This window comes from Tachyglossus aculeatus, chromosome X1 (genome assembly GCF_015852505.1).
Source record: "Tachyglossus aculeatus isolate mTacAcu1 chromosome X1, mTacAcu1.pri, whole genome shotgun sequence".
Lineage (NCBI taxonomy): Eukaryota > Metazoa > Chordata > Mammalia > Monotremata > Tachyglossidae > Tachyglossus > Tachyglossus aculeatus.
The window spans coordinates 55,718,675-55,744,703 of record NC_052101.1 but is presented as its reverse complement, the minus strand read 5'-3'; the positions used below and the strand labels follow the sequence as shown (position 1 = coordinate 55,744,703).

At 44.2% G+C, this 26,029-nt stretch overlaps 1 protein-coding gene across 1 annotated transcript in view; it reads right to left on the bottom strand.

Moving 5' to 3' along the window:
- Positions 1-13,249: 13,249 nt before the first annotated feature.
- GRIP2 (glutamate receptor interacting protein 2) overlaps positions 13,250-26,029 on the bottom strand; it is a 601,447-nt gene continuing 588,667 nt past the window's right edge. The window contains exons 22-24 of the mRNA XM_038772646.1: positions 16,907-17,146; positions 14,663-14,809; positions 13,250-14,300 (exon numbers count right to left, since the gene is read on the bottom strand). Coding sequence (XP_038628574.1) covers positions 14,109-14,300; positions 14,663-14,809; positions 16,907-17,146 — 579 coding nt within the window. The 3' untranslated portion in view covers positions 13,250-14,108. The remainder of the gene's footprint in view (positions 14,301-14,662; positions 14,810-16,906; positions 17,147-26,029) is intronic.

Here is a 26,029-nt window from a genome sequence, read left to right as displayed (position 1 = left end):
AGTCTTGCATTTGCTTCTGCCTTCAAGACATCTCTAATTGAATGTCCTGCCATCACCTCAAACTTAATATGGATTAAACTGAACGTCTCATCTTTCCACCCAAACCCTGTCCTCCCACTCACATTCTCATCACTGTTGACAGCACCACTATCCTTCCTGTCTCACAAGCCTGTAACCTTGCTTGGGATATATTATATTCAAGCCATCACTGAATCCTGTCTGTTTTACCTTCAAATCTGCCCCTTTGTCTCTGTCCAAACTGCTACCATGTTAATGCACGCACTTATCCTATCCCACCTTGATTATTCTATCAGCCTCCTTGTGGACCTCCCTGCCTCCTGTCTCTCCCCACTCTAGTCCATACTCCATTCTGCTGCCCGAATCATTTTCCTTCAAAAATGTTCAGACCATGTTTTCCCACTCCTCAAGAAACTCCAGAGGTTGCCCATCCACCTCTGCATCAAACAGAAACTCTTTAATATCGACTTTAAAGCACTCGATCACCTTGCCCCTTCCTACCTCGCTACTTTGCTACTACAACCCAGCCTGCACACTTCGCTCTTCTAATGCTAACCTTCTCACTGTACCTCGATATCATCTATCTCGCCACTGACCTCTTGTCCACATCTTCTCTCTGGCCTGCAATGCCCTCCCTCCTCATATCAGACAGGTAATTGCTCTCCCCCACTTCACAGTCTTATTGAAGGCACATCTCCTCCAAGAAGCCTTCACTGACTAAGCCCTCCTCTCCTCTTCTTCCACTCCATTCTGCGCTGGTCTCAGTTGCTCCTTCACTCATCGTCTCTCCCATCCCCACAGCACATATGTATATATCTGTAATTTATTCATTAATGTATCTATCTATATGTTTATTTATTTACATCAATGTCTGTCTCCCTGAACCCGAGACTGTGAGCTCGTTGTGGGCAGGAACATGTCTGTTTGTTGTTATATTGCACTCTCCCAAGAGCTTAGGGCAATGGTTTGCACACAGTAAGTGCTCAATGAATAAGAATGCTTAATTGATTGAAATATAGACTGTCCATGTATGTATCCCACAAATAATATTAATTAATAATTATGGTATTTGTTAAGAGCTCATTATGTGCCAAGCACTGTTCTAAGCACTATGGCATGTACAAGACAATCGGGTTGGATCCAGTTCTTGTCCTATATGGGGCTCACAGTCTAGGTAGGAGGGAGTAGGACTTAATACCCATTTTACAGATGAGGAAACTGAGGCACAGAAAGGTTATGACTTGCCCAAGGTCACACAGCAGACAAGTGGTGGAGCTGGAATTAGAATCCAAATCCCAGGTCTATGCTGCTTCAGCTGTGCAATGGCACACATTGTGTGAATGTATTCACATCCTAATCTGAGAACCAAAGGCAAAATTCAAAAGCACACATCTTAAGAGTAGGGAGTTTCTTCTGGGAGGCCAGATCAGATAACTTGAGTTATAGCAGAAATTATTGTGAGGAACAAAGGAGACCATTAATTGCATGCAGCTCCAGACTAAAGGCACAGAGAAAGTTCCAAAAATAAGTTTCTGAGCTGTGTATGTAGAGAATACCATTAGTTAATGAAAGCTTTAACTGACAAGAGAGATCAAAGGAACAAGCCATTTTTGGATTGAAGAATTATACACTCCATATAATTGGATACAAACATCTAACAAAGGAAGGAATCTTTTGTCTACGTTCATCTATGAGAAATTAATTATTATTTTGAGTCAATGAATTCTTTATTACTGTCCAAAGGCATTTAGTTAATGATCGTCATAAAATTGTAGCAAATTTTTCTTTGATCTTAAATAATCTTGGAAGGGAGAACAGAAAACAAGTATGGATAGAATTTGTCTTAAGAAGGCTCTCTGTCTCTCACCCTGCCTTCTGGCCAATGAGAGGGACTAGATCAGAGGTCTACAACATTGTCAGTCAATCAATCAATGGTAGTTATTGAGCACTTTGTGCAGTGCACTGTACTAAACACTTGTAAGAGTATAATAAAACAAAGTTGGAATACACATTCCCTGCCCACCAGGTGTTTACATGTGCAGAAGAGCTAAATACAATGAAACCTTTGTTGGCATATAAAGAAACGTGTTCCTGGGGGAGGTTCAGGGCCAGAGTGCCAAAGCATTGTCCCAACTCATTCACCCCCTCTGCTTTCTCCAGCTCCTCCTCTTCTTGTGCAGCTACTGCTGCTGCTGTTGAGAACCTGGTTCATGTGAGGGATGAATCTTTTCTTCCAGGGCGTTTGAGGGGTGTGGCACCTGGCACTGAGACTCTTCTTGCCCCCTTCCCAGCATGCAATTCACCCCAGTCATGCTGGTGAGGGTGACGCCTGGTGTGGGGGTTATTCTTCTTGCCAAATCCAATGGCTTCTACTCTATCCTAATCTTCCTCTACCTCTCAGCTGCCTTCGACACTGTGGACCACCCCCTTCTCCTAAACACACTATCCAACCTTGGCTTCACAGACTCTGTCCTCTCCTGGTTCTCCTCATCTCTCTGGCCATTCATTCTCAGTTTCCTTTGCGGGCTCCTCCTCCCCCTCCCATCCCCTTACTGTAGGGATTCCTCAAGGGTCAGTTCTTGGTCCCCTTCTGTTCTCCATCTAGATTCACTCCCTTGGTGAACTCATTTGCTCCCATGGCTTCAACGATCATCTCTTCACTGATGACACCCAAATCTCCATCTCCACCCCTGTTCTCTCGCCCTCCCTCCAGGCTCGTATCACCTCTTGCCTTCAGGACATCTCCACCTGGATGTCTACCAGATAAGGATCTTCCCTCCCAAACCCTGTCCTCTCCCTGACTTTCCCATAACTGTAGACGGCACGACCATCCTTCCCGTCTCACAAGCCCGCAACCTTGGTGTCTTCCTTGACTCTGCTCTCTCATTCACCCCACACAACCAATCCATCACCAAAACCTGCTGGTCTCACCTCCACAACATCGCCAAGATCCGCCCTTTCCTCTCCATTCAAACTGCTACCTTGCTGGTTCAATCTCTTGTCCTATCCCGACTGGGTGATTGCATCAGCCTCCTCTCCGATCTCCCATCCTCCTGTCTCTCCCCACTTCTGTCTATTCTTCACTCTGCTGCCCGGATTATCTTTGTACAGAAACGCTCTGGGCATGTCACTCCCCTCCTCAAAAATTTGCAGTGGTTGCCTATGAACCTTCGAATCAAGCAAAAACTCCTCACTATCGGCTTCAAAGCTTTCCATCATGTCGCACCTTCCTATCTCACCTCCCTTCTCTCCTTCTACAGCCCAGCCCACACACTCCGCTCCTCAGCCGCTAACCTCCTAACCGTGCCTCGTTCTCGCCTGTCCCACCATTGACCCTGGCCCACATCCTACCTCTGGCCTGGATTGCCCTCCCTCCACCAAACTAGCTCTCTTCCTCCCTTCAAAGCCCTACTGAGAGCTCACCTCCTCCAGGACGCCTTCCCAGACTGAGCCCCCTTTTTTCTCTCCTCCTCCTCCTCCTCTCCTCATTGCCCCCCTCCTTCCCTCTACCCTACCCCCTTCCCTTCCCCACAGCACTTGTGTATATTTGTACATATTTATTACTCTATTTTATTAATGATATGCATATAGCTATAATTCTATTTATTCTGATGGTATTGACACCTGTCCACTTGTTTTGTTTTGTTGTCTGTCTCCCCCTTCTAGACTGTGAGCCCGTTGTTGGGTAGGGACCGTCTCTATATGTTGCCAATTTGTACTTCCCAAATGCTTAGTACAGTGCTCTGCACATAGTAATTGCTCAATAAATACAATTGAATGAATGAATGAATTCTTGCCCCTTGCCCCTGCATTTTCAAGTTTGACATGAGAGCTAACTGTTGCTGCCTCCCGGATGTGTGATGGCCCAGTGCCTGTGGGGAGTGTTGGGGGGAGGATTGAGCATTTCCCTTTCTGTCCGGCTTGGTGTTCAGTACTGCTGCTGCTGCTTGCATGGACTCAGGTAGGGGGAGAGCAAGAGCAGCTCCAATTCTAACTGCTGTCCGCTGACGACTGAGGCCACGGAATGGAGCTGCCATCTTTAGTCCCTCTCTGCCCTTTTCCTGATCAAAAGGGTGGGCGGACATGCTACGTCCTGCCCAGAAAGCTGTGTGGGAGAAGGTAAAGGCATCAGCTTCACAGATACCAAGTCGGCCCACAGAATGGATGTCTATGCTCGAGAATCACATCTGGAATCATGAAAAGTCAGGTCTAGCTCATTAGCCCTAGGCTCCCAACTCCCACACTAGAACTACACAGAAAAGGTCCTCTAGACTGTGGACTCATTGTGGGCAGCAAATGTGTCTGTTAATTGTTATATTGTACTCTCCCAAGTGCTTAGTAGTGCTTTGCATACAGTAAGTGCTCAATAAACATGATTGAATGAATGAAAGAATGTGAGAGGCACTAGGCTGTCACTTGAATCTAGCACTAAACAGGGGAATCAAATAACTCCTATTTACATCAGGATTCAAAAACCAGAACTTGCTTCCCTTGTCCAAAACTGCTCTCTCCCTAAAAGCACAAATCCTCCTCTCCGAACAAACAGCTGCTACCTGGGTTCAAACATTCCTAGTATCATTGACTTCAAGGCTCTCCGCCAGCTCTCTCCTTTATACCTATCAGCTTGTTTCATACAGGTGAGCAGGATTTGGCCTTCCATATCTATTCTTGCCTCTTGGGGTGTGAAGTTGGGACAGTAGGGTGGTCCTGCATAGAGAGTAGAGGAAGTTATCTTCTATTCCATACTGGGTTGGAGAGAACTGTTGGCCTGTGTGGTCAGCCCTTCCACTCCCTGCCAGTGCCTTCTGTCAAAGTGATTAATTTCTTCTCAGCAGTTGCAACTCTTCCAGCACACTCTCCATCATGGATCTTCCCACCCCACTTCCCAGAGTGACTTTCTGTTTCCTGAATTTATCCCTCCACCCCTGACAGCCTGGTTGCCTTTGTGCTCCCTCCTCCGCACATCTTTTTTTTTTTCCTTTTGATCTGAAAATAAAACAAAACAAAAGATTTTCACTCTTCATGCTCACTCCTTCCCCTTCACCATCCACAATGGGCCAGACCAGCTCCCATAAAGTGAAATCATAAACTATTTTGTAGGTAAAACAGCCATCATCAGGTGGTAACTTCCCAAAATCTCTCCATTGCCCCCTCCTACCTCACCTCCCTTCTCTCCTTCTACAGCCCAGCCCGCACCCTCCACTCCTCCACCGCTAATCTCCTCACCGTACCTCGTTCTCACCTGTCCCGCCATCGACCCCCGGCCCACGTCATCCCCCGGGCCTGGAATGCCCTCCCTCTGCCCATCCGCCAAGCTAGCTCTCTTCTTACCTTCAAGGCCCTATTGAGAGCTCACCTACTCCAGGAGGCCTTCCCAGACTGAGCCCCTTCCTTCCTCTCCCCCTCGTCCCCCCTCCATCCCCCCCTTCTTACCTCCTTCCCTTCCCCACAGGACCTGTATATATGTATATATGTTTGTACATATTTATTACTCTATTTATTTATTTATTTATTTTACTTGTACATATCTATTCTATTTATTTTATTTTTTGTTAGTGTGTTTGGTTTTGTTCTCTGTCTTCCCCTTTTAGACTGTGAGCCCACTGTTGGGTAGGGACTGTCTCTATATGTTGCCAATTTGTACTTCCCAAGCGCTTAGTACAGTGCTCTGCACATAGTAAGTGCTCAATAAATACGATTGATGATGATGATGATTCACCATCTCCTCCTCCTCCTTTTTTTTCCTCCTTTCCAGTTGTCTCTCATGTAGATGTCTCCCTTCCCTCACCCTTCTACTTGCGCCTCTGAACTCAACCCCTCTCAACGCCTAATAACACTAGCTTATACTTTCCTCCCTTCCCTTACCTCTATCTTCAATCTCTCACTCTAAAATGGCATCTTCTTCTCTAACTTGAAGCATGTTCAAAACTCCCCCTATACCAAAATAAATAAATAAATAAATAAATAAATAAATAAATAAATAAATAAATAAATAAAAGAGACCATCTCTGGATCTCATAGCCCCATCCAGCTATCAACACAATGATCCATCTCCCTGCTCCCATTTCTGTCCAAACTCCTTGAATAGTTTGTACATGCCAATGGCCTTCACTTCCTCTCCATTAACTCTCTTTTGGATCTACTAAAATCTGGTTTTTCAACTTCTTCACTCCACTGAGACTGCATTCTCCAAAGTCACAAATTAACCCTTCACAGTCAAATCCAAAGGGTTCTTCTTTTTATTCATTCATTCATTTATTCATTCAATCGTATTTATTGAGCACTTAACTGTGTGCAAAGCACTACAATAAGAGCTTGGGAGAGTACAATATAACAATAAACAGACATGTTTCCTGTCCACAGTGACCTCACAGTCTAGAGGGGGAGACAGACATTAATATGCATAAGTAAATAAATTAAAGATATAGACACAAGTACGGGGGGCCTGGAGGGAGGATGAATAAAGGGAGCAAGTCAGGAAAATGCAGAAGGGAGTGGGAGAAAAGGAGATGGGGGCTTAGTCAGGGAAGGGTTTTTGGAGGAGATGTGCCTTCAATAAGGCTTTGAATGAGGGAAGAACAATTGTCTGTCTGATATGAGGAGGAAGGGCATTCTAAGCCAGAGACAAGATGTGGTCAAGAGGACGGCGGTGAGATAGATGAGAACAAGGTACAGTGAGAAAGTTAGCATTTTTATTTTCTTACCTTACAACCATTCCCTTGGGGGAGTTCATCCACTCCCATGACTTTAATTATCCCCCCTGCAGAGACGATTCCCCAATCTACCTCTCCAACACCAATTTTTCATCAAATATACTGTCCTGCATTTCCTTCTGCCTCCAAGGCATATTGCAAGGATGTCCTGTCAACACCTCCAATTCAATATGTCTCATCTTTACTCCTAATTCTAGTCCTTCTCCTGATTTCCTTGTGTCCATTGATAACACCATCATCCTCTCTGTACCAGAAGTTCACAACCTTGGGATCATCTTTCAGCTCTCACATCTAGTGAGCTACTTAATCTTACCCATTCTCCCTCCATAACATTTTTCTCATCTGCTGCTTCCTCTCCAACATATAACCACTACCCGGATTCACACATTCATAATATCATGGACTTCAAGGCTCTCCTCCAGCTCTCTCCTTCTTACATATCAGCTCTTTTCATCCACTACTCTCCAGCTTACAAGCTTTGCTCTGTCCATGCCTACTTTTTAACAGTACCTCTCTCTTGACTCTTCTGCCTCTGACCCCTGGCTCACATGGTTCCTTCAGTTTGGAACTCCCTCTTTCCTCCTCCCCCAAATCCATTAGGCCACCCTCTTCCCATCTTTAAAGCCCTTTTAAAATCCCAATTCTTCCGAGAAGTCTTTTCCATTTTAATTCACAATACTTAAGTTGCATCAGCCCAACGACCCTTAGCACTTGCTTGCCTTGCCAAATTCTGCCAGTTTTTCCTTCACAACATCTTCCACATCTGCCTCTTTCTCTCCATCTGAACTGCTACCATCTCAGTACAATCTCCCATCTTACCACTACTAGACAATTGCGTCAACCTCCTTGCTGGTCTCCTAGCCTCCAGCCTCTACCACCTCCAATCTGGACTCCCCACTGCTGCACAGATCATCTTCCCGAAGTATCACTCAATCCACATCTCTCCTCTCCTCAAAACTCTCCACTGGCTTCCCGTGCTTCTTTGCCTCAAACACAAACTCCTCACAATTAGCTTCAAGGCTCTCCACCATCTGCCCCCACTATTTCTGTTTGCTTTACCAGATATTTCCTAATTTGTTGTCTTTGTTCCTCCATAGCCAATTTTCTAGATTTACCTCACTCTAGACTCTCATGTCTTCATCCCCTTGTTCACACTGTTTCCCAGACTTGGAACTCCCTCCCTCCCCACACCTGACAGAAGACATGTCTTCCCACATTCAGATCCCTCTTAAAAATCTCACCTTATTCCCCAGTTAATTTCTCAGAACCATGAGCCATATCATCCCTTCAGTCATCTCTAACATTCATTACCTTATTTACACCCTCCTTAGCACTCATGTATATATGTATACTTAATCAATCAGTGATATTTTTTGAGTGCTCACTTTATGCTGAGCACTGTACTAAGCTCTCAGGGGAACACAATACAATACAGATGATAGAAATGATTCCTGTCCTCAAGGAGCTTACAATTTAGTTGGGGGAGACAGATGTTAAAATAAATTACAGATTAGGGAAAGTACATTCCATTATGCTAGAGTAATAGGGATATGGACAAAAGTGCTATGGAGCTGGGGTTGGGATGAGTATCAAAGTGCTTAAGGGGTACAGACCTGAGTGCATAGGCAATGCAAAAGGGAGAGCAAAGAGGGTGGGGAATCAATCAATCATTTGTACTTATTGAGCACTCACTGTGTGCAGAGCACTGTACTAAGTGGTTGGGAGAGTACAATATAAAATAATTGATAGACATGTTCCCTGACCACAGCTAACTTACCCTCTTGAGGGAAATGAGGACTTAGGGAAGGCTTCCTGGAAGATGCGATTTCAGTAGGGCTTTGGAAATGGGGAGAGTGGTGGTCTGTTGGCTATGAAGCGGGAGGAAATTCCAGGCAGGTCGGAGGATGTGGGCAAGGGGCTGATGGTTAGGAAGGCAAGATTAAGATGCAGTAAGTAGGCTAGTGTTAGAAGAGCATTATATACTCTGACCACTTAAATTGTAAATATTTTTATGTGTGTCTCCCTCATTAGCTCCTTGGAGTCAGGGAAATTGTCACTTTGTTATTCTGTACTTTCCAAGCTCTCTCATAAAGTGGGTGTTCCACAACCTACTACCACTCCTACTTTTTCCTGTCCTCAACTCCTGGGTACCTATGTACACTTTTCAATCTCTTTTCATATTTACAAATTTATCTGTGTATTCAGTCATTCAATTGTTTATTGTTGTGTTTTCCCAAGCACTCAATACAGTGCTCAATAACACAGTAAACTCTCAATAAATGAATTAATTTAATAATAATTGTGCTATTTGTTAAGCACTTACTGTGTGCTAGGCACTGTACAGTACACTGTACTGTGTGCCAGCCAGGCACTGGGGTGGACACAAGTAAATTGGGTTTGACACAGTCCCTGTCCCCTATAGGGCTCACAGTCTTAATCCCTATTTTACAGATGCAGAAACTGAGGCACGGAGAAGTGAAGTGACTTGTCTAAGGTCACACAGCAGATAAGTGGCAGAGCTGGGATTAGAACCTACAACCTTCTGATTCATAGGCCCGTACTCTATCCACTACACCATTTGTTCAGCTATTTCAGCCAGATATGTTTGTATCGCCTCCTGGTTCATCCTACTTCTTCCTCTGGTTTTCACCACTCTTTCCAAATAGCTCTTCAGGGGACATGATTTCCATGTCTTCAGTTGAGTTTTTAATAGGTGAAATGTAAATGGCTACACTCAATTTTGGTTTTCCTTCTCAGGAGGTTTGGACATCATAGAAGAATTCTATAGGGCATAAAATAAAAGAGTTTGGGCAATTATCCAGTTGCTTTGATCTATGTGGGCAACAACACTGGATAATTCAGGCCTGCTGTACAGATATTTTGGTACTGAGTTATCCAGCATTGCTGTCTGTGTGGATTAAATGGAACAGATGGCTGTCAAATCACTACTCTACTTTGACTACACAGATTCAGCCAAAATATCTACTAATCTACCATGTGTTGTAGGTGCATCAGTGTTATTTTAATGAAGGGAGGGAGCTAGTATGTACATGAGGCTATCAATTTCTCCTTCCCTCCTACCCGGAGAGGCCCTTTGCCATGCCTCTGCTCATCAGTCATTTTCAATGGTAGTTACTGAGCATTTATTGCATGCAAAGCGCTGCACTAAGTGCTTGAGAAAGTGCAACAGAGTATTATAGATATGTTCCCTGCCCATAATGAGCTTATAGTCTAAAGGAGACAGACATTAATAAAAAGAAATAATTTACAATATGTAATTTATAGCTAAGAACATAAGTGCTATGGGGTTGAGGGTGGGGTGAATATCAAATGCCCAGAGGTCACAGATTTAAGTGCACGAATGATGCAGAAGTGAAACTGAGCCAGGGAAATAGGGCTTAAATGAGGAAGGCTTCCAGGCCTTAATAATGCTTTGAAGGTTTGGAGAGTGTTGGTCCAGGCGTATATGCAGGGAGAGAGAGCTTCAGGGTATGGGAAAGTTGTGGGGAAGGGGTTAGCGGTGAGATAGACTAGATTGGGGCACAGTGAGTAAGCTGTGCTAGAGGAGCAAAGTGTGCAGGCTGGGCTGTAATAATAATTAATAATAATAATGATGATGATGGCATTTATTAAGTGCTTACTATGTGCAAAGCACTGTTCTAAGCTCTGGGGAGGTTACAACGTGATCAGGTTGTCCCACATGGGGCTCACAGTCTTACCCCCCATTTTACAGATGAGGTAACTGAGGACCTGAGAAGTTAAGTGACTTGCCCAAATTCACACAGCTGACAAGTAGCGGAGCCGGGATTTGAACCCATGAGCTCTGACTCCAAAACCCGTGCTCTTTCCAGTGAGCCATGCTGTAGTGGGAAGCATGGAGAGGAAGCATGGTTCACAAGCATGACCTGGTAAAGAACTGTTCTGGTCAATGCTGTATTGTTACTGACATTCGCCTTTCCACTTGGAGGGGGAGAAGTAGAAGCAGAAGGACTGTTAGCAACGAGCCAGTTAATTTGAATTCTGTGTACAGCTCAATGAGCTAGTACAGGCCGAAAATCCACTTTGGGGGATGAATTTCTCAGATTGGCTGCCTAAATATTCCCGGAGGATACCATCAGTGGAAATGGGCTTCAATTAAGGCAGAGAGATTTCAAACAGTGGAAGAAGCCAACAAGGGAGGTTTGGGGAGGTCTCCATCTCTGCAGATTTTTGTGTGAGGCAAGAGCTGGCAGTGCCATCCCCACAAGTGTCCCATGATGCACCTTCCTAAGATGGCAACCACATATGTGCAGGATTGACCTCAGGATGTTGCCTATCCCAGCATGACTAATCAAGTGACTAATCACACTCCCATCATGTCAGGCTATGTGCATGTGCTCCCTGGATTACGATTCCTCACTGCTCTCCTCTTCATCCTCTTAGGAGTTGGTATTGGACAGACTGGGCCTGATGTCCGAGTGTGAGCTGGATTTGGAGCCATTGCTGGGGTGGGTGGCCCACGACTAGGGTTGGGGCAAGCAGAAGACCTCTGCTGCATGCCACCCAGAGGCAACTCCTTATCTCGCTTACCATCTGAAGCCAGCCCTGCAATCATGGTCTATTGGAGTCAGGTACTGGGCCAGATGATTTCTAGGGGTCCTTTCATCTCTGAAATTGCCACATCTCGACTTCACTCTGTGTGTGAAGACCTGGCCTTTGTGGTTTCCAAGGGACCACCAACTCTATTGTCAAGGTAATTGACTCACTGGAATGAGAGGCAGCTAAATCACAGCTCTATTTTGACTGTTTTATTTTTTAAAAAAGGAAAAAAACACACCAAAAAAACTAAAACCAAAAACCCAACGTCGCTGCAATCCATTTCAATACAGAGATTTACAAACAGATCCAAAATAGGACTAAAATAGTCTTTGAAACACTGTCTCCTTAAATATTGTGCTTTCATAGATACATAGAAAATTTAGCATAGAAAAATACTTTAGAAGGAATACACTCTAATCTTATATGAATAAAAATACACATCTACGTAATGCATTTCATTGGAATTTTCTTTAAAATGCATAGGACGGGATTACAAGGACCATTGTTTTAAAGCCTTTATTAAAAGTCTTTATTTAAAAATCCAATTCGAAGCCACAGTGAACTTCTACTGTTTAGAATATTGCATATTAAAAAAAAACACTTCAGCTGTATTGTCAATGTTCTTCAGTATCAGGTATGGCACATCTTCAAGGTATGGCAGCAATGGTGTGGTATATTGCAGACTTCAGAGAAGAATGGCTACTGCTACAGTTAGCTGGATGGGTGTGTGGGGGTTTCCAAAGCAATATGGGGGGGTAGTTCCCCCCCGCCACCCCAACCTCAGCTCTACTCTGAGTCTGAGTCCATGCTGGCCAATTATCTGGAGAATTTAAGCCTCAAAAGTACACTTGGGCCTTCCGGCCCCGAACCCCTATCATCTTGAGCTATCTGGATAATTTGGGGTTAGAGTGTATTTGGAGGCCTGAACTTCCCAGGTCATTTGTGTTTGTAGACACAGTCTCAGTCTCAGGGATGGGCAGGTGATACAGATGCTATTCTGCCAGAATAAGGACAGGGGAAAGAGGCTGAGGAAACATAAAACACTCGAAGCCAGCCAACAAGACACAGAGGCCTCCTGCAATATACCGTAATGACTGAACAAAAACAACAAGAAAAATCTCTCAATTGAGAGTATATAATACCAATCTTGTCCTTTAAAATGAGGCCCAAATGAAATCAAAACAAATGGAGTTGACCAAAATAAAATGCTAACAAAGTTGTACTCAGGGGGCTAAGCGTGACATTATAATTTGGCCAAAGTAGAGATAGTGGAACATTTGGTGATTGTGTGTCCAGAGAGATGGAGGGAGACATCATGGTTTCACTTGCAATAACTACTTGGCGGCAGGCAGATCACAAAAACCAGTGCGTATACAGGTACGGCTCACACTCAGATCTTCGACAACAGGAGCACTGCGGTAGGGAGAAAGACATTCAGGGCCAGTGGGGAGGGGCCAAAAGGCATTTTGCTTACAATCACTGAGAGGCCAACAACTGGTAAACAAAGGCAGCAAAGAGCAGTCTAAGGGCTAATATAGAAACTCAGCATCAGTGTTTAACACAGAGTGCACGTGCACTGGGGGGCCTGCTCAAGGTCCACTGAAGAGGGAGATAACTTTCATCATATGAGCATTTGACAAGGGTGCTGAGGTTTGCATTATAGAGAGCATCAAAAGGAGTCAGGCCAATGAAAGAAGTTTGAGGGTATCTTTATAGGAGTGGTCAAAGTGGCAGATGGTGGCAGAAATAGCTACTGACCTTTGGCAGCATCATCTGCGACCCTCAGGACACTTCTACTACTACTACTACAACTACTGAATCTGAAGAGCTAGTCATTTACCCTGGTCCTCTTTTTAAGTTGGTGCTACTTCAAAAAGAAATGAGAGGGAGCTAAAGAGAAAGAGTGAAAGCAAAAGGAAGAGGAGAAAGAGAAAGCAAGAAAGAGAGGGATGCAAAAACAGAGACTCAGAAAGAGACAGAAAAAAAGGAGACAGGGAAAGGTTGAGAAAGGGGAAGAAATGAAAGAATTCAGAGTACAGCCTAAAACCAATTTGGTAGGAAAAAGTCATTCCTTCTGTACTCCCTTTCATCATTCCATGTTGTCAGAAGGGAAAAATGGGTCATTGGCTGACAGGGGGAAAGTCTCTGAATTGGAGACAGAAGGTAATCCATTAGAATGGGATATTTCAAAGAGGGAAAGGTTGAAAATCATGAGCCATGCTAACTTGAGGAGTACAGTTTAAATGGGGACTCGACCCCAGAATTGGATGAATCTGATTAAGAGATTGGTCAGTTGGGAAAAAGGAAGTGCAACCGAATGGAGCAGCAGGGTTGAAAGGTCCAAAAAAGTGTAGGGAGCACTCTTCCCACATACTAGAAAAAGCTTCTTTTCCACGGCATACCACAACCAAACTAATTAGCACCATGTGTGTGAAAGGGCAATGGGAGCTGAGAGGACAGTCACAAATGACCACTGAAAACCCCTTAAACTATACAGAGGCAGGCCAGACTGAGAGACGGATGGAGCACACCCTGCCAAACAAGCCATCATCTTGGACACGTCTCAGCAGCTCAAAACCCATGCTCTTGTCTACATTCATACATATCTAAGCTGCTTATGGCAATCCTGGGCTACCCCAAGACAGATCTCATGGCCTGCCACTCACAGCAGACATGTCCCATGACTTCAGATGTTACGCAGCCCAAACACCAGTGCAGATAGGAAAAATCATATTCGACAACACCAGGGTCTCTGCCACAGAAGGGGCTGAAGAGCTCTTCCACGCATAGCTCTAATCTTCAGAGCATCTGTGTGCCATTCTTGCTTTCAAAACCCAAGGAGAGATGGTCAGACCCCTGTCTGTTCTCCACTCGCTGAGCAGCAAGTGCCAGAGGGTTTCGACTGATGACCAGATCCAATTTGTCTCCAGCCTCAGTAATCAGCGGCACAGTCAGGCAGCAGTCAAAATCTCGAGTTCGGATGTGATTTACCTAATGTGCGTAAGAGAACACGGAGTGGGGAAAAGCAGTTCATTGACCATCAAGAACCAGGAGAATTAAGCTAGTCTTGGAGTAGAGTGGAATTTTGATGAAGAGAAATCATTGGGTGGCATATTGAAATACTTATCAAGTGAAGTGAATTTTTAAAGTATTTTCATAATATTAGGGGCTGAGGTTTGTATGTGTTCTAGAATTTGTGTTATTTCATTGAACTGATTAAGTCCAGAGGTTGTTTTCATTCTAGGACACAAGTTTAGAAATCACACGTTTGTTTCTCTTTAGAGTCACTTGATCCAGATCATCTTGGCTATCACAAAGCAGCCCCCATAGCTTTGCACTGGAATGCACTTTACCTGAAGGACACGGTCAAAGGGTTTGAGGCCACTTTGATCAGCTGGACCATCTGGACGAATCATGTTGACATAGACACCCTTCTCTAGCAGGCCATCGGAGACACTGAATCCAAAGTCTTGACTCACTGGGTCCTTGTGAAGTGTCATCTACAAAAAGGTGCAAGGTGGCAAGATGAATGACAAAAGAAATATGGGAGAAACTCATCAGTAATACAAGGGATGGTATGGAACAGCCAGGTGTGTTTACTCGGATCGCAATTGGCATCAACAGAAATGGAAAGCATAGAAGTCATTAGGACAAGCTTTTGAAATGCACCATTTGTTTCTACCTGTGATCACATGAGTTCTGCCCCAAATTTCCCTGAAAGGCCCTTAAAAGGAGTTTTGGTATAAGGGGCTAAGTATGACCTAGGAAGAAATGAATGCCCTGAAATTGTTTCCAGGACTTTCAAAAAATGACCTCTTCAATATTTCGTGTCCTTATGCAATTTGGGTTACAAACAAGATGAACATAACCAGGATAGCTAGGATATTACTTGTCAGTCTCCTATAACCAGCATGTCCATTCTCTTTCCCCATAACAGTATTGTTTTGTGGGTGTGTAGTGCAAAGGCAACCTACAGTCTTCTTTTCTCACACCTGGCTGAGGTGAACACAAATAACTACAATCAAACCCGAAGGAAGAAGTTAAGTGATTTCCTCTTTCTCTGCCTCCTTGCTGGATTTAGAGGGTTACAAACATTGATATTTATCAATCCCTTAAGGAGTAATTAAACACGAGGAGTAGTTCATCTCGAGATATGAAGGTTGAGGAAATAAATGTTTTCATATTCGGCTCTCCACCAGATTTCCAGAAAGAAAGATAAAAAAAAGTACAAGCAACGAGAATGTACTAGAATATCAGTCACAAACAGCACCTTGGGGAGGATCCAAGTACCTTCCTGGGGAGGGCAGTGATCACTTTGCTACTCTCTAAGGTTGGCAGACCTGCTGTCACAGTCCAAGCCACCACCACCAGCTTGTTTGCTGGCTCTACAGAGTCCTAAACAATGAAGTGGTTTTTGGGTAAACAAGGACCACTATTTGATGCCCACTTTGGGCTGTCTGGGACAAGCAGAGCTCCTCCAAGGGGGTAGGGGTAGATCTGGGCCCCCCAGTATCCCAACGAGCTCCAAGGAGGATCCTAGGAATCCTGGTTCCAACCAAACTCCATCTAAGAATCCTTATTTCTCAACTGGTTCAACTTCCAAAACAGCATTGCCTAGGTCCACGTCTTCTCCCAGTGGCACCTAGTTTAAAGAGGAGGGACATGTGACTGACTGTTCACACTTAATACAAGGAATTAATTAATTCCTTGTATCATGCCTCTTTTGTCTTGCAATGACATCTACTGTCATTTCAAATATGGCTCGACAGTCTTCATGTCGGTGTTGATAAGTAAGATGCTGCCATACAACTTATCACATAGATCTTCTTCTGGAGGTGTTTACTTAAGGAACAAATTCTTCAGTACATACAGAGTGGATATCCCGCATTCTCCACAACTTTGGTGAATCAATACAAATTGAGGCTGAAGGACACTGAGGGAGGAAAATGACATAAAGTAGCAGCCCTGAGGTAGCTTCTGAATCTCTCACCCACATGTTTTTATCCAACCAGGTGCCTTCTTCTCCAGAGGAGTGATGAGGAGTTTGCATATCTCGGATAAGATTGACAAAGACCAACCAACCCCTGTGTTATTCTTAGGTGCCTCCTGCAACCTGTAGCAGTCCTCTGGTGTAAATTAGAATTGCCGGAAATGTCTGCCCACCCCCTTTTTCCAGTAAAAAGGAGTGAGTGGTAGGCCAATCTGCTTGGCCTTGAACTACACTGTTCTTTTTCACATTCCTTTTCTTCCAGTTGCACCTCATGTGGTTCAAATGGAAGAGAAGTTGGAAAGGCATCATCCTTCTGCTTGCTTTATCTGGCCTAGTTCCATTGAAGCATTGAGATACAACAGTGAAAGACAAGTCCACAAAACCAATTAGGAGGATGGAGATGTGGGAGTGGGACAAGGCAAGGACAACTCTCTTCCCTCTCGGTGAAAAACATGATGGGCATGAGTGATACGGGTTAAGAAGAATAGGTTTATTCTGATCAGTCAAACCATATTTTCCACACTCTCCATGATGACATGCAGAATGGTCAGATGCTCTCTGTTACCCAAATCCTCCTCAGGACACTGCACTACTTCCAGACACCGACCTTGTGTAATTCAAGGGGGGTCGGAGACATGATTTCCTGCATCTCTTCCTTGATCATCTTCATATCCAAGCTCCTCTCACTTTTCTTGGGGGGCGAAGCGTGGTCATCGCTCTGCCCTTTGGCCCGGTGGTGGGAAATCCCTTTCCTCAGGGAACTCAGCCCTGGCTGTCCCACCGAATCCATGATTAATGGGCTCCCTTCAAGGCCCAAGCTGTGCACACTCCCTGTCATGACGGATGCCTGTGGAGAAGGTGGCAAGTTAACCAAACCGAGACGGAGAAGAGCCACACCAGACTGAGCTGAACAAAGGAAAGGTGGAACAGCAGAGCAGGTGGGAAGGACTGGATGGGAAGAGACAAGACTGTTTTGGAAGGGACTAGAAGACTCAGGAAGCAGGGCAATGGAGAGGGTAATGATAAGTACTGAGGAAATCATTCATGTGCATTTAGACGGGCAACTGACCCTAAGAATTCTGGTTGACTGTGCGTTATGGAATGAATACTATAGTACAAAACTATCCTCAAAATGGCAGCCAGAGCACTACACCAGGTTTTCACGAGGGGGTTTTCTCAGCAGAGAAAAGCTACGATCCCTAATTGACAAATAAGCTCAGGCTAATAATGTTGGTTTGGCTGAAGTCTTTTGCAAAAAACAATTGTCCTCCACCTATCCCAATGTCTAATATAATCATTATTAGCAAATCATTATCATGCATCTTGATTTCTCAAGTGAATCTGATCTGAACACATCATAACAATAGGAGCATTATAATGATCTGTTATTGAGATAAATCACCCTGCTGTGTGACAGGAATCCAAAAGTACCACCTGCTAAATTGAGGTCAGCATAGAGTGAATTCCCCAGGTTTAAATAAAATATGTGGAACCATTCCAGTCTTCAGGATAGCACAGATGTACATTGCTGTGCTTCCATCTTCACATTTGTTCCAGCTCTTCTACCAGATCCATGAACTAACTTATGTCATCCCTGCCTACGTTCTTAGAATGCCTGTGCATTCACCATCATACCCATCACCCCATCCTAAATTGCTACCAATACTTACCTGTTTTACTAAACACAAGTTTGCTTAAGCCACAAAGTTATAGTTGTATATAGACAGGGATTCCCTTGCTATAATGCTCTTCATCTAGTGCTCTCTCATGAGAGCAATACTGAATTTTAATATCGGTATTTCTTATTGCACCTTCTCACTTCATGTTAACTTTCTGGTCTTGCAGCTCATGCAAAGTTTGCCTTGCCTCAAACATATGCCTCCTTTCACATTCTAACAATAATAATAGTGATGATGGGATTTGAGCACTTGGTTTGAGAAGCAGTGTAGCTTAGTGCAAAGAGCACAGCCTTGGGAGTCAGAGGTTGTGGGTTCTAATCCTGGCTCTGCCTCTTATCAGCTGTGTGACTTTGGGCAAGTCACTTAACTTCTCTGTGCCTCAGTCACCTCATCTGTTAACATGGGGATTAGGAGAGTGAGCCCCATGTGGGATAATTTGATTACCTTGTATCTACCTCAGCATTTAGAACAGTGCTTGGCACATAGTAAGCACTTAACAAATACCATCAATATCATTATTATTATTACTATTATTAATATTATTATTCAGGAAAGAGGGTGGGAAGGAGGTAGGCATTTCTAATTGCTGTGATATATCCAGCAGAAACACTCTTTAATGAGTAAGAGCCAAGTCATTCAAGGAGTCAAGAGCAGTTTTTTAAGAGGTGTGGACTCTATTACAGTCCAATTTTATGCATGACTTTTGGGTTTGCAGACTATAGGGATTTGGGTTTGAGGTATTACTTTTCTCATTCGCCAGCTCCAGGATGGAGACTTCAATTAAGGACTTTCACATCCATGTGGATGTCACCAACAACTCTTCCACTCTCCACCTCCTCCGGTTATTGCCCTATCTCCTTCCTACCATTCCTCTCCAAACTTCATAATAGAGTTGCTTACACCCACTTTCTCCACTTCTTCTCCTCCAGTTCTCTTCCTGATCCCCTCCAATCTGGTTTCTTCTCCCTTCACTTCACAGAAACAAGCCTCTTTAAGGTAACCAATGACCTTCTTCTTGCCAAATTTGATGGCCTCTACTCTATCCTAATTCTCCTAGACCACTCAGCTGTCTTCAATACTGTCGACCATCCCCTTCACCTGGAAACTTTATCCAACCTTGGCTTCATTGACACTATCCTATCCTAGTACTCCTCCTATCTCTCTGATCGCTCCTTCTCTGACTCTTTTGCAGGCTCCTCCTCTGCCCTCCCACACTCTGAAAGTGGGGGTTCCTCAAGGCTCAGTTCTGGGTTCTCTTCTATTCTCCATCTATTCTCACTCTTTTGACAAACTCATTCGCTCCCATGAACATATCTTCAAATTATATATTCTAAATTTTGTATTTTTATAAATTGTCTCCCCCTCTAGAATGTAAATTTTCTATGAGCAAGGAAAGTGTCTCCAAACTCTGTTGTATTGTACTCTTGCAAGTGCTTAGAACAGTGCTCTGCACATAGGGCTGAATAAATATCACTGATTGATTGATGGCTTCAACAACCATATCTATGTGGATGATTCCCAATTCTACATCTCCAGCCCTGACCTCTCTCCTTCTCTGCAGTCTCACATTTCCTCCTGCCTTCAGGACATCTCTATCTGGATGTCCCACTGACACCTCAAGCTAAACATGTCCAAAACAGATCTCCTCATCTTCCCACCCAATGTTACCCTCACCCTGACTTTCCCATCGCTGTAGACAACACCACCATGCTCCTTGTCTCACACACAATACCTCTTTATCTCACAATACCCCCGGCATTATCCCAAACTCGTCTCTCTCATTCAACCGACATATTCAATCTGTTACCAAATCCTGCCAGTCCAACCTTCATGACATTGCTAAAATCCTTCCTTTCCTCTCCATCCAAACAGTTACCATCTACCTCCTTGCTGACCTCCCTGTCTCCTGTCTCTCTCCACTTCAGCCTGCTGCCCGGATCATTTTTCTAAAAAAAGTTCAGTCCATGTTTCCCCACTCCTCAAGAACCTCCAGTGATTGTCTATCCACCTCCACATCAAACAGAAACTCTTCATCATCAACTTTAAAGCATGCAATCAGCTCTGTCCCTCCTACCTTACCTCCCCGACTTCCTACTACAGCCCATCCCACACACTTCATTCCTGTAGCACCAGCTTGCTCACTGGGCCCCGATCTCATCTATCTTGCTGCTGACCCCTTTCCCACGTCATCCCACTGGTCTGGAACTCCCTCTCCCTCCATATATGCCAGACTACCACTCTTCCCACCTTCAGAGGCTTATTCAAGTCATATCCCCTACAAGAGGCCTTCCTTAATTAAGCTTTTCTTCCCCAACTCCCTCTCCCTTCTGCGCCATCTATGCACTATGCACTTGACCTATGGGCATTTGAAATTTGTCCCGCCGTCAACCCCACAGCACTTATGTACACATATATATGAATTACGTATTATAAATTATTTATTTATATTGATGTCTCTCTCCCCTTCTAGACTGTAACCTCATTGTGGGCAGGAAACATGTCTACCAACTCTGTTGTATTCCCCCAAGCACTTAGTACAGTGCTCTGCACATAATAAGTGCTAAATAAATACTATTGATGATGATATGAAAAAGAGGAAATTCCTGACCAACTTACACAAAAATGACTCTAAAACATAAGGTCATGTACCCCCTATATGCCTTGCTTCCTTAGTTGGCAGGAAGGATCTTTTTTTCAGGAAACCTTTTTCTATACTGGCAGATCAGCATTGTTGACACAACTAAGCCACTCGCATCTATAGCTTCTCCAAGTATAAGAATGGAAGCCAGGGCATGAACCTTTGGTCCCAGATTGCTGATGATAATCACTTCTCCATATTTGCTTAAAGTTTTTCCTTCCTTAATCTGAAAAAGGCAGAGAATTTACTATTTCTGAGGTCTTGGTTATTGTAAACGTTTAAATGTTGTTGAACTTGCCATTTGCCTGCTGTGAGACCTAGGGCAAGTCACATAACTTCACTGTGCCTCAGTTTCCTCAACCATAAAATGGGGCTTCAATACCTGTTCTCCTTCCTACTTAGACTGTGAGTCCCACATGGGACATAATTATCTTGTATCTACCCCAGTGCTTAGAACAGTGCTTTATGCATAGTAAGTGTTTAACAAATACCATTTTAAAAAGGTACTTACTATGTTCCAAACACTGTACTAAGCACTTGGGAAGATAGAAGAGAATCAGGTCAGACATATGTGGCTCACAGTCCAAGTAGAATCAATCAATCAATCATATTTACTGAGCACTTAGTGCAGAGCACTGTATTAAGTGCTTAGGAGAGAACAATATAACAGAGTTGGTAGTTCCCTACCCATAATGAGCTCACAGTCTAGATGGGGAGACAGACATTAATATAAATATATAAAATTACAGATATGTAAATAAGTGCTGTGGAACTGAGAGGTGGGGTGAATAAAGAGAGCAAATCGCAAATCAGGGCGACACAAAAGGTAATGGGAAAAGAGGAAATGAGGGCTTGGTCAGGGAAGGCCTGTTGGAGGAGATGGGCCTTCAATAAGGCTTTGAAGGTGGGGAGGGTAATTTTCTGTCAGATATGAAGAGGGAGGGCGTTCCAGGCAAGAGGCAAGATGTGGGCGAGAGGTCAGTGGCGAGATAGATGAGATCGAGGTACAGTGAGTAGGTTGCCATTAGAGGAGTGAAGTGAACAGTACATATTACTGGCATGTCAAAGCTTCCAAGTTCCCAGGTTCTCTTAGAGCAGAAATTTTCAACATATGTGCATCATGGTGCAGCAATGGGATTGAGCTTTCCAGCAGGTTCCTACATTTTCATGGCCCTGCCATCTTAGAGTTCACAGTGAAGGAGCAACTGTGTTCTTCAATATGATAGAGGGCCAATTTTTCTGTGATGATATCTAAGATGGAGACACCCTGATTAGTGTGCTCCCAAACAATTAAAGTTGGGAGAGCTAGACTTATAGCTCACTGTTGACGGCACTACCATCCTTCCCATCTCACAAGCCCGCAACCTTGGTGTCATCCTCGACTCCGCTCTCTCATTCACCCCTCACATCCAAGCCTTCACCAAAACCTGCCGGTCTCAGCTCCGCAACATTGCCAAGATCCGCCCTTTCCTCTCCATCCATACCGCTACCCTGCTCATTCAAGCTCTCATCCTATCCCGTCTGGACTACTGCATCAGCCTTCTCTCTGATCTCCCATCCTCGTGTCTCTCTCCACTTCAATCCATACTTCATGCTGCTGCCCGGATTATCTTTGTCCAGAAACGCTCTGGGCATATTACTCCCCTCCTCAAAAATCTCCAGTGGCTACCAATCAATCTGCGCATCAGGCAGAAACTCCTCACCCTGGGCTTCAAGGCTCTCCATCACCTCGCCCCCTCATACCTCACCTCCCTTCTCTCCTTCTACAGCCCAGCCCGCACCCTCCGCTCCTCCGCCACTAATCTCCTCACCGTACCTCGTTCTCACCTGTCCCGCCATCGACCCCCGGCCCACGTCATCCCCCGGGCCTGGAATGCCATCCCTCTGCCCATCCGCCAAGCTAGCTCTCTTCCTCCCTTCAAGGCCCTGCTGAGAGCTCACCTCCTCCAGGAGGCCTTCCCAGACTGAGCCCCTTCCTTCCTCTCCCCCTTGTCCCCCTCTCCATCCCCCCCATCTTACCTCCTTCCCTTCCCCACAGAACCTGTATATATGTATATATGTTTGTACATATTTATTATTCTATTTATTTATTTATTTATTTATTTATTTATTTATTTATTTATTTTACTTGTACATATCTATTCTATTTATTTTATTTTGTTAGTATGTTTGGTTTTGTTCTCTGTCTCCCCCTTCTAGACTGTGAGCCCACTGTTGGGTAGGGACCGTCTCTATGTGTTGCCAACATGTACTTCGCAAGCGCTTAGTACAGTGCTCTGCACACAGTAAGCGCTCAATAAATATGATTGATTGATTAATTATAGGACATTTTGCAACTTGAGGAATCCTTTGTCTGGAAGGTTACTAGGAGCTTGCAACAATCAATCAATCGATGGTATTTATTGAATGCTTACTGTCAGTCAGTCAGTCAGTCATATTTATTGAGTGCTTACTGTGTGCAGAGCACACTACTAAGCACTTGGAAGAATATAATACAACAATATAACAGACACATTCCCTGCCCACAACGAGCTTACAATATAGAGGAGGCGAGAGACATTAATCTAAATAAATAAAATTACAGTTTTATACTATACATATTTATACATAAATACTGTGGGGCTGGGAGGGAGGATGAATAAAGGGAATAAGTCAAGGTGGTGCAGAAGGGAAGAATTCACTATTTCTTCCACTGACATTTCTCTTATGTTTAGTTGCAATGGGGGCTGTGACCTTGAGGAAATTCTGAGCATCTTGCACATTATTGAACACTTAATATGTGTAAAACACTCTACTAAGCACTTGGGAGAGTATACTATTACAGAGTTGGTAGACATGATCTCTGCCCCCAGGAGCTTACAGTCTAGACATTTAAGCCCAAAGGGCTGAGGGTGGAGTGTATGTCAAGTATTTCAAGTGTACAGATCTAAGTGAATAGAGGATGTAGAAGGGAGAAGGAGTAGGGGATTAGAGGACTTGTGTAAGGCCTCTTGGAGGAGCTGTGATTGCAATAAGTCTTTGAAGGTGGGGAGTGTGATGATCTGTCAGACATGAAGGGGGAGGGAGTTCCAGGCCAGAGGCTGGCAATGGTGAGAGGGCAGCTAGATAGCCGAGATCAAGGTATAGTGAGTAGGTTGGCATTAGCAGAGCAATGGGTGTGGGTTGAGTTTATAGTAAGAAATCAACATGGCAAGGTAGAAGGGGGCAAAGTTATTGAGTGCTTTAAAGCCAGTGCTAAGGAGTTTCTGTTTGACATGAAATGCATGGGCAAGCTCTGGAGGTTCTTGAGAAGTGGGGAAATGTGGAATGATTGAACTTTTTTTTTTAGAAAAATGATCCAGGCAGCAGAGTGAAGTGGGGAGAGACCGGGGGCAGGGAAGTCAGCAAGGAGGCTGATGCAATAATCAAGGTAGGCTATGATAAGTGTTTGGATCAGCAGAGTAGCAGTTTGGATGGAGAGAAAAGGACAGATTTTGGCAATGTTATGTACCTAGAACTGACAGGATTTGGTGACAGATTGAATATGAGGGTTGAATGAGAGAGATGAGTTGAGGATAAGCCAAGGTTACGAGTTGTGAGACAGTGGTGTCTTGAAGGCAGGAAGAAATATGAGACTACAGAGAAGGAGAGAGATCAGGGGTAGTTTGGGGATTCATCTTCACAGCAATGGCAGTTGAAGCCATGGGAGCGAATGAATTCTCCAAGGGAGTTGATGTAAATGGAGAATAGAAAGGGACTCAGAACTGAGCCTTGAGGGACTCCCACAGTTTGGGGGTGGAAGCCATAGGAGGAGCCCATGAAAGAGACTGAAACTGAGAGGGCTGAGAGATAAGAGGAGACCAAAGAGAGGACAGTGTCAGTGAAGCCAAGGTTAGATAATGTTTCCAGGAAGAGGGCGTGGTCCACAGTATCTAAGGTAGCTGAAAAGTTGGGGAGGATTAGGATGGAGTAAAGGCCGCTTAATTTGGCCAAAAAGAGGTCATCGGTGACCTTTGAGAGGGTAGTTTTGGTGAAGTGAAGGTGACAGAAGTCAGATTGGAGGGAGTAGAGAACTGAAGGAGAGGACGTGAAGGCTTCTTTCCCCCTCCAGACTGTAAGCTCCTCGTGGGCAGGGAAAATATATACCAACTCTGTTATGCTGTACTCTCCCAAGTGCTTCATACAGTGCTCTACCCAAAGTAAGTGTTCAATAAATATGATTGATTGATTGATTGATTAAGTGAGTATAGGCTAATTGCTCAAGAAGTCTCAAGAGGAATGGTGAGAGGGTGATGGGGCAATAACTGGAGGGAGTCGTTGGGTTAAGGGAGAGTTTTTTTTAGGATGGGGAGACAAGAGCATGTTTGAAAGCAATGGGGAAGAAATCACTGGAAAGTGAACAGTTGAAGATAGTAGTCAAGGAGGAGAAAAAAGGAGGGGGCAAGTATTTTTATAAGTCATAAAGGGGTGGAGTCACAGATGTAAGGACAGGCAAACCATTGTGTCCTCAGAGTCTGGTGAAATAACAATAATAATACTAATAGTATTGTTATGTACTTACTTTGTTCCAAGCACTGGGGTAGAAATAAGATATTCAGACCAGACAGTCTCTGTCCCACAGGGACTATGATTAAGCGGTAGCAAGAGTGAGTATCTAATCCTTATTTTCAAGTTGAGGAAACTGACACAGAGAAGTTAAGTGACTTAATCAAGTTACACATCAAGACATTGACAAAACTGGAATTAGAAACCAATTTACCTGACTCCTAGTCCCATGCTATTTCCACTAGGCCACATTTCTCTTTTCAGCACAACAGATGCAGGAAAAGTGATGATAACAACATCAAGACATACATACTGGTGTTCATGAAGTTATCTGCACAATGGGGACAGCATAGCCCAGTGGAGAGAGCACGGGCCTGGGAATCAGAGGGCCCGGGCTCCATCACGTGTTTGCTGTGTGACCTCAGGAAAGTCACTTAACTTCTTTCTCTGTGCCTTAGCTACCTCATCTGTAAAATGGGGATTCATTATCCTTCCTACTTAGATTATGAGCCCTGGGTGGGTCAGGGACTGTTTCTGACCTGATCATCTTGCTTCTTCCACAGTGCTTAGAATGGTGTTTGACACATTTGCTCAACAAATACCACACTACCACAGTTATTACAAAAGCATTTGCCATCATCAATAGACCAGGGTTCTGGTAGTCACTAAGCATTTTGCCATTCTGAGAAATTCACCTGAATCTCAGTCCATGAAAATCCTCCATGGTAGTCGTATAGTTGAAGGGGCCCTGTTTGTTACTTTTTCCATCACCATCAGAGTTAAGCAGGGCTGGATCATAGGACCAGTTCTGTTCAACCTAGTTAATGCTGTTTTGCTTGAGGATGCAGCGAGAGCCTGGAAGCTGGAGTCAGAGTACACTTCTGATCCA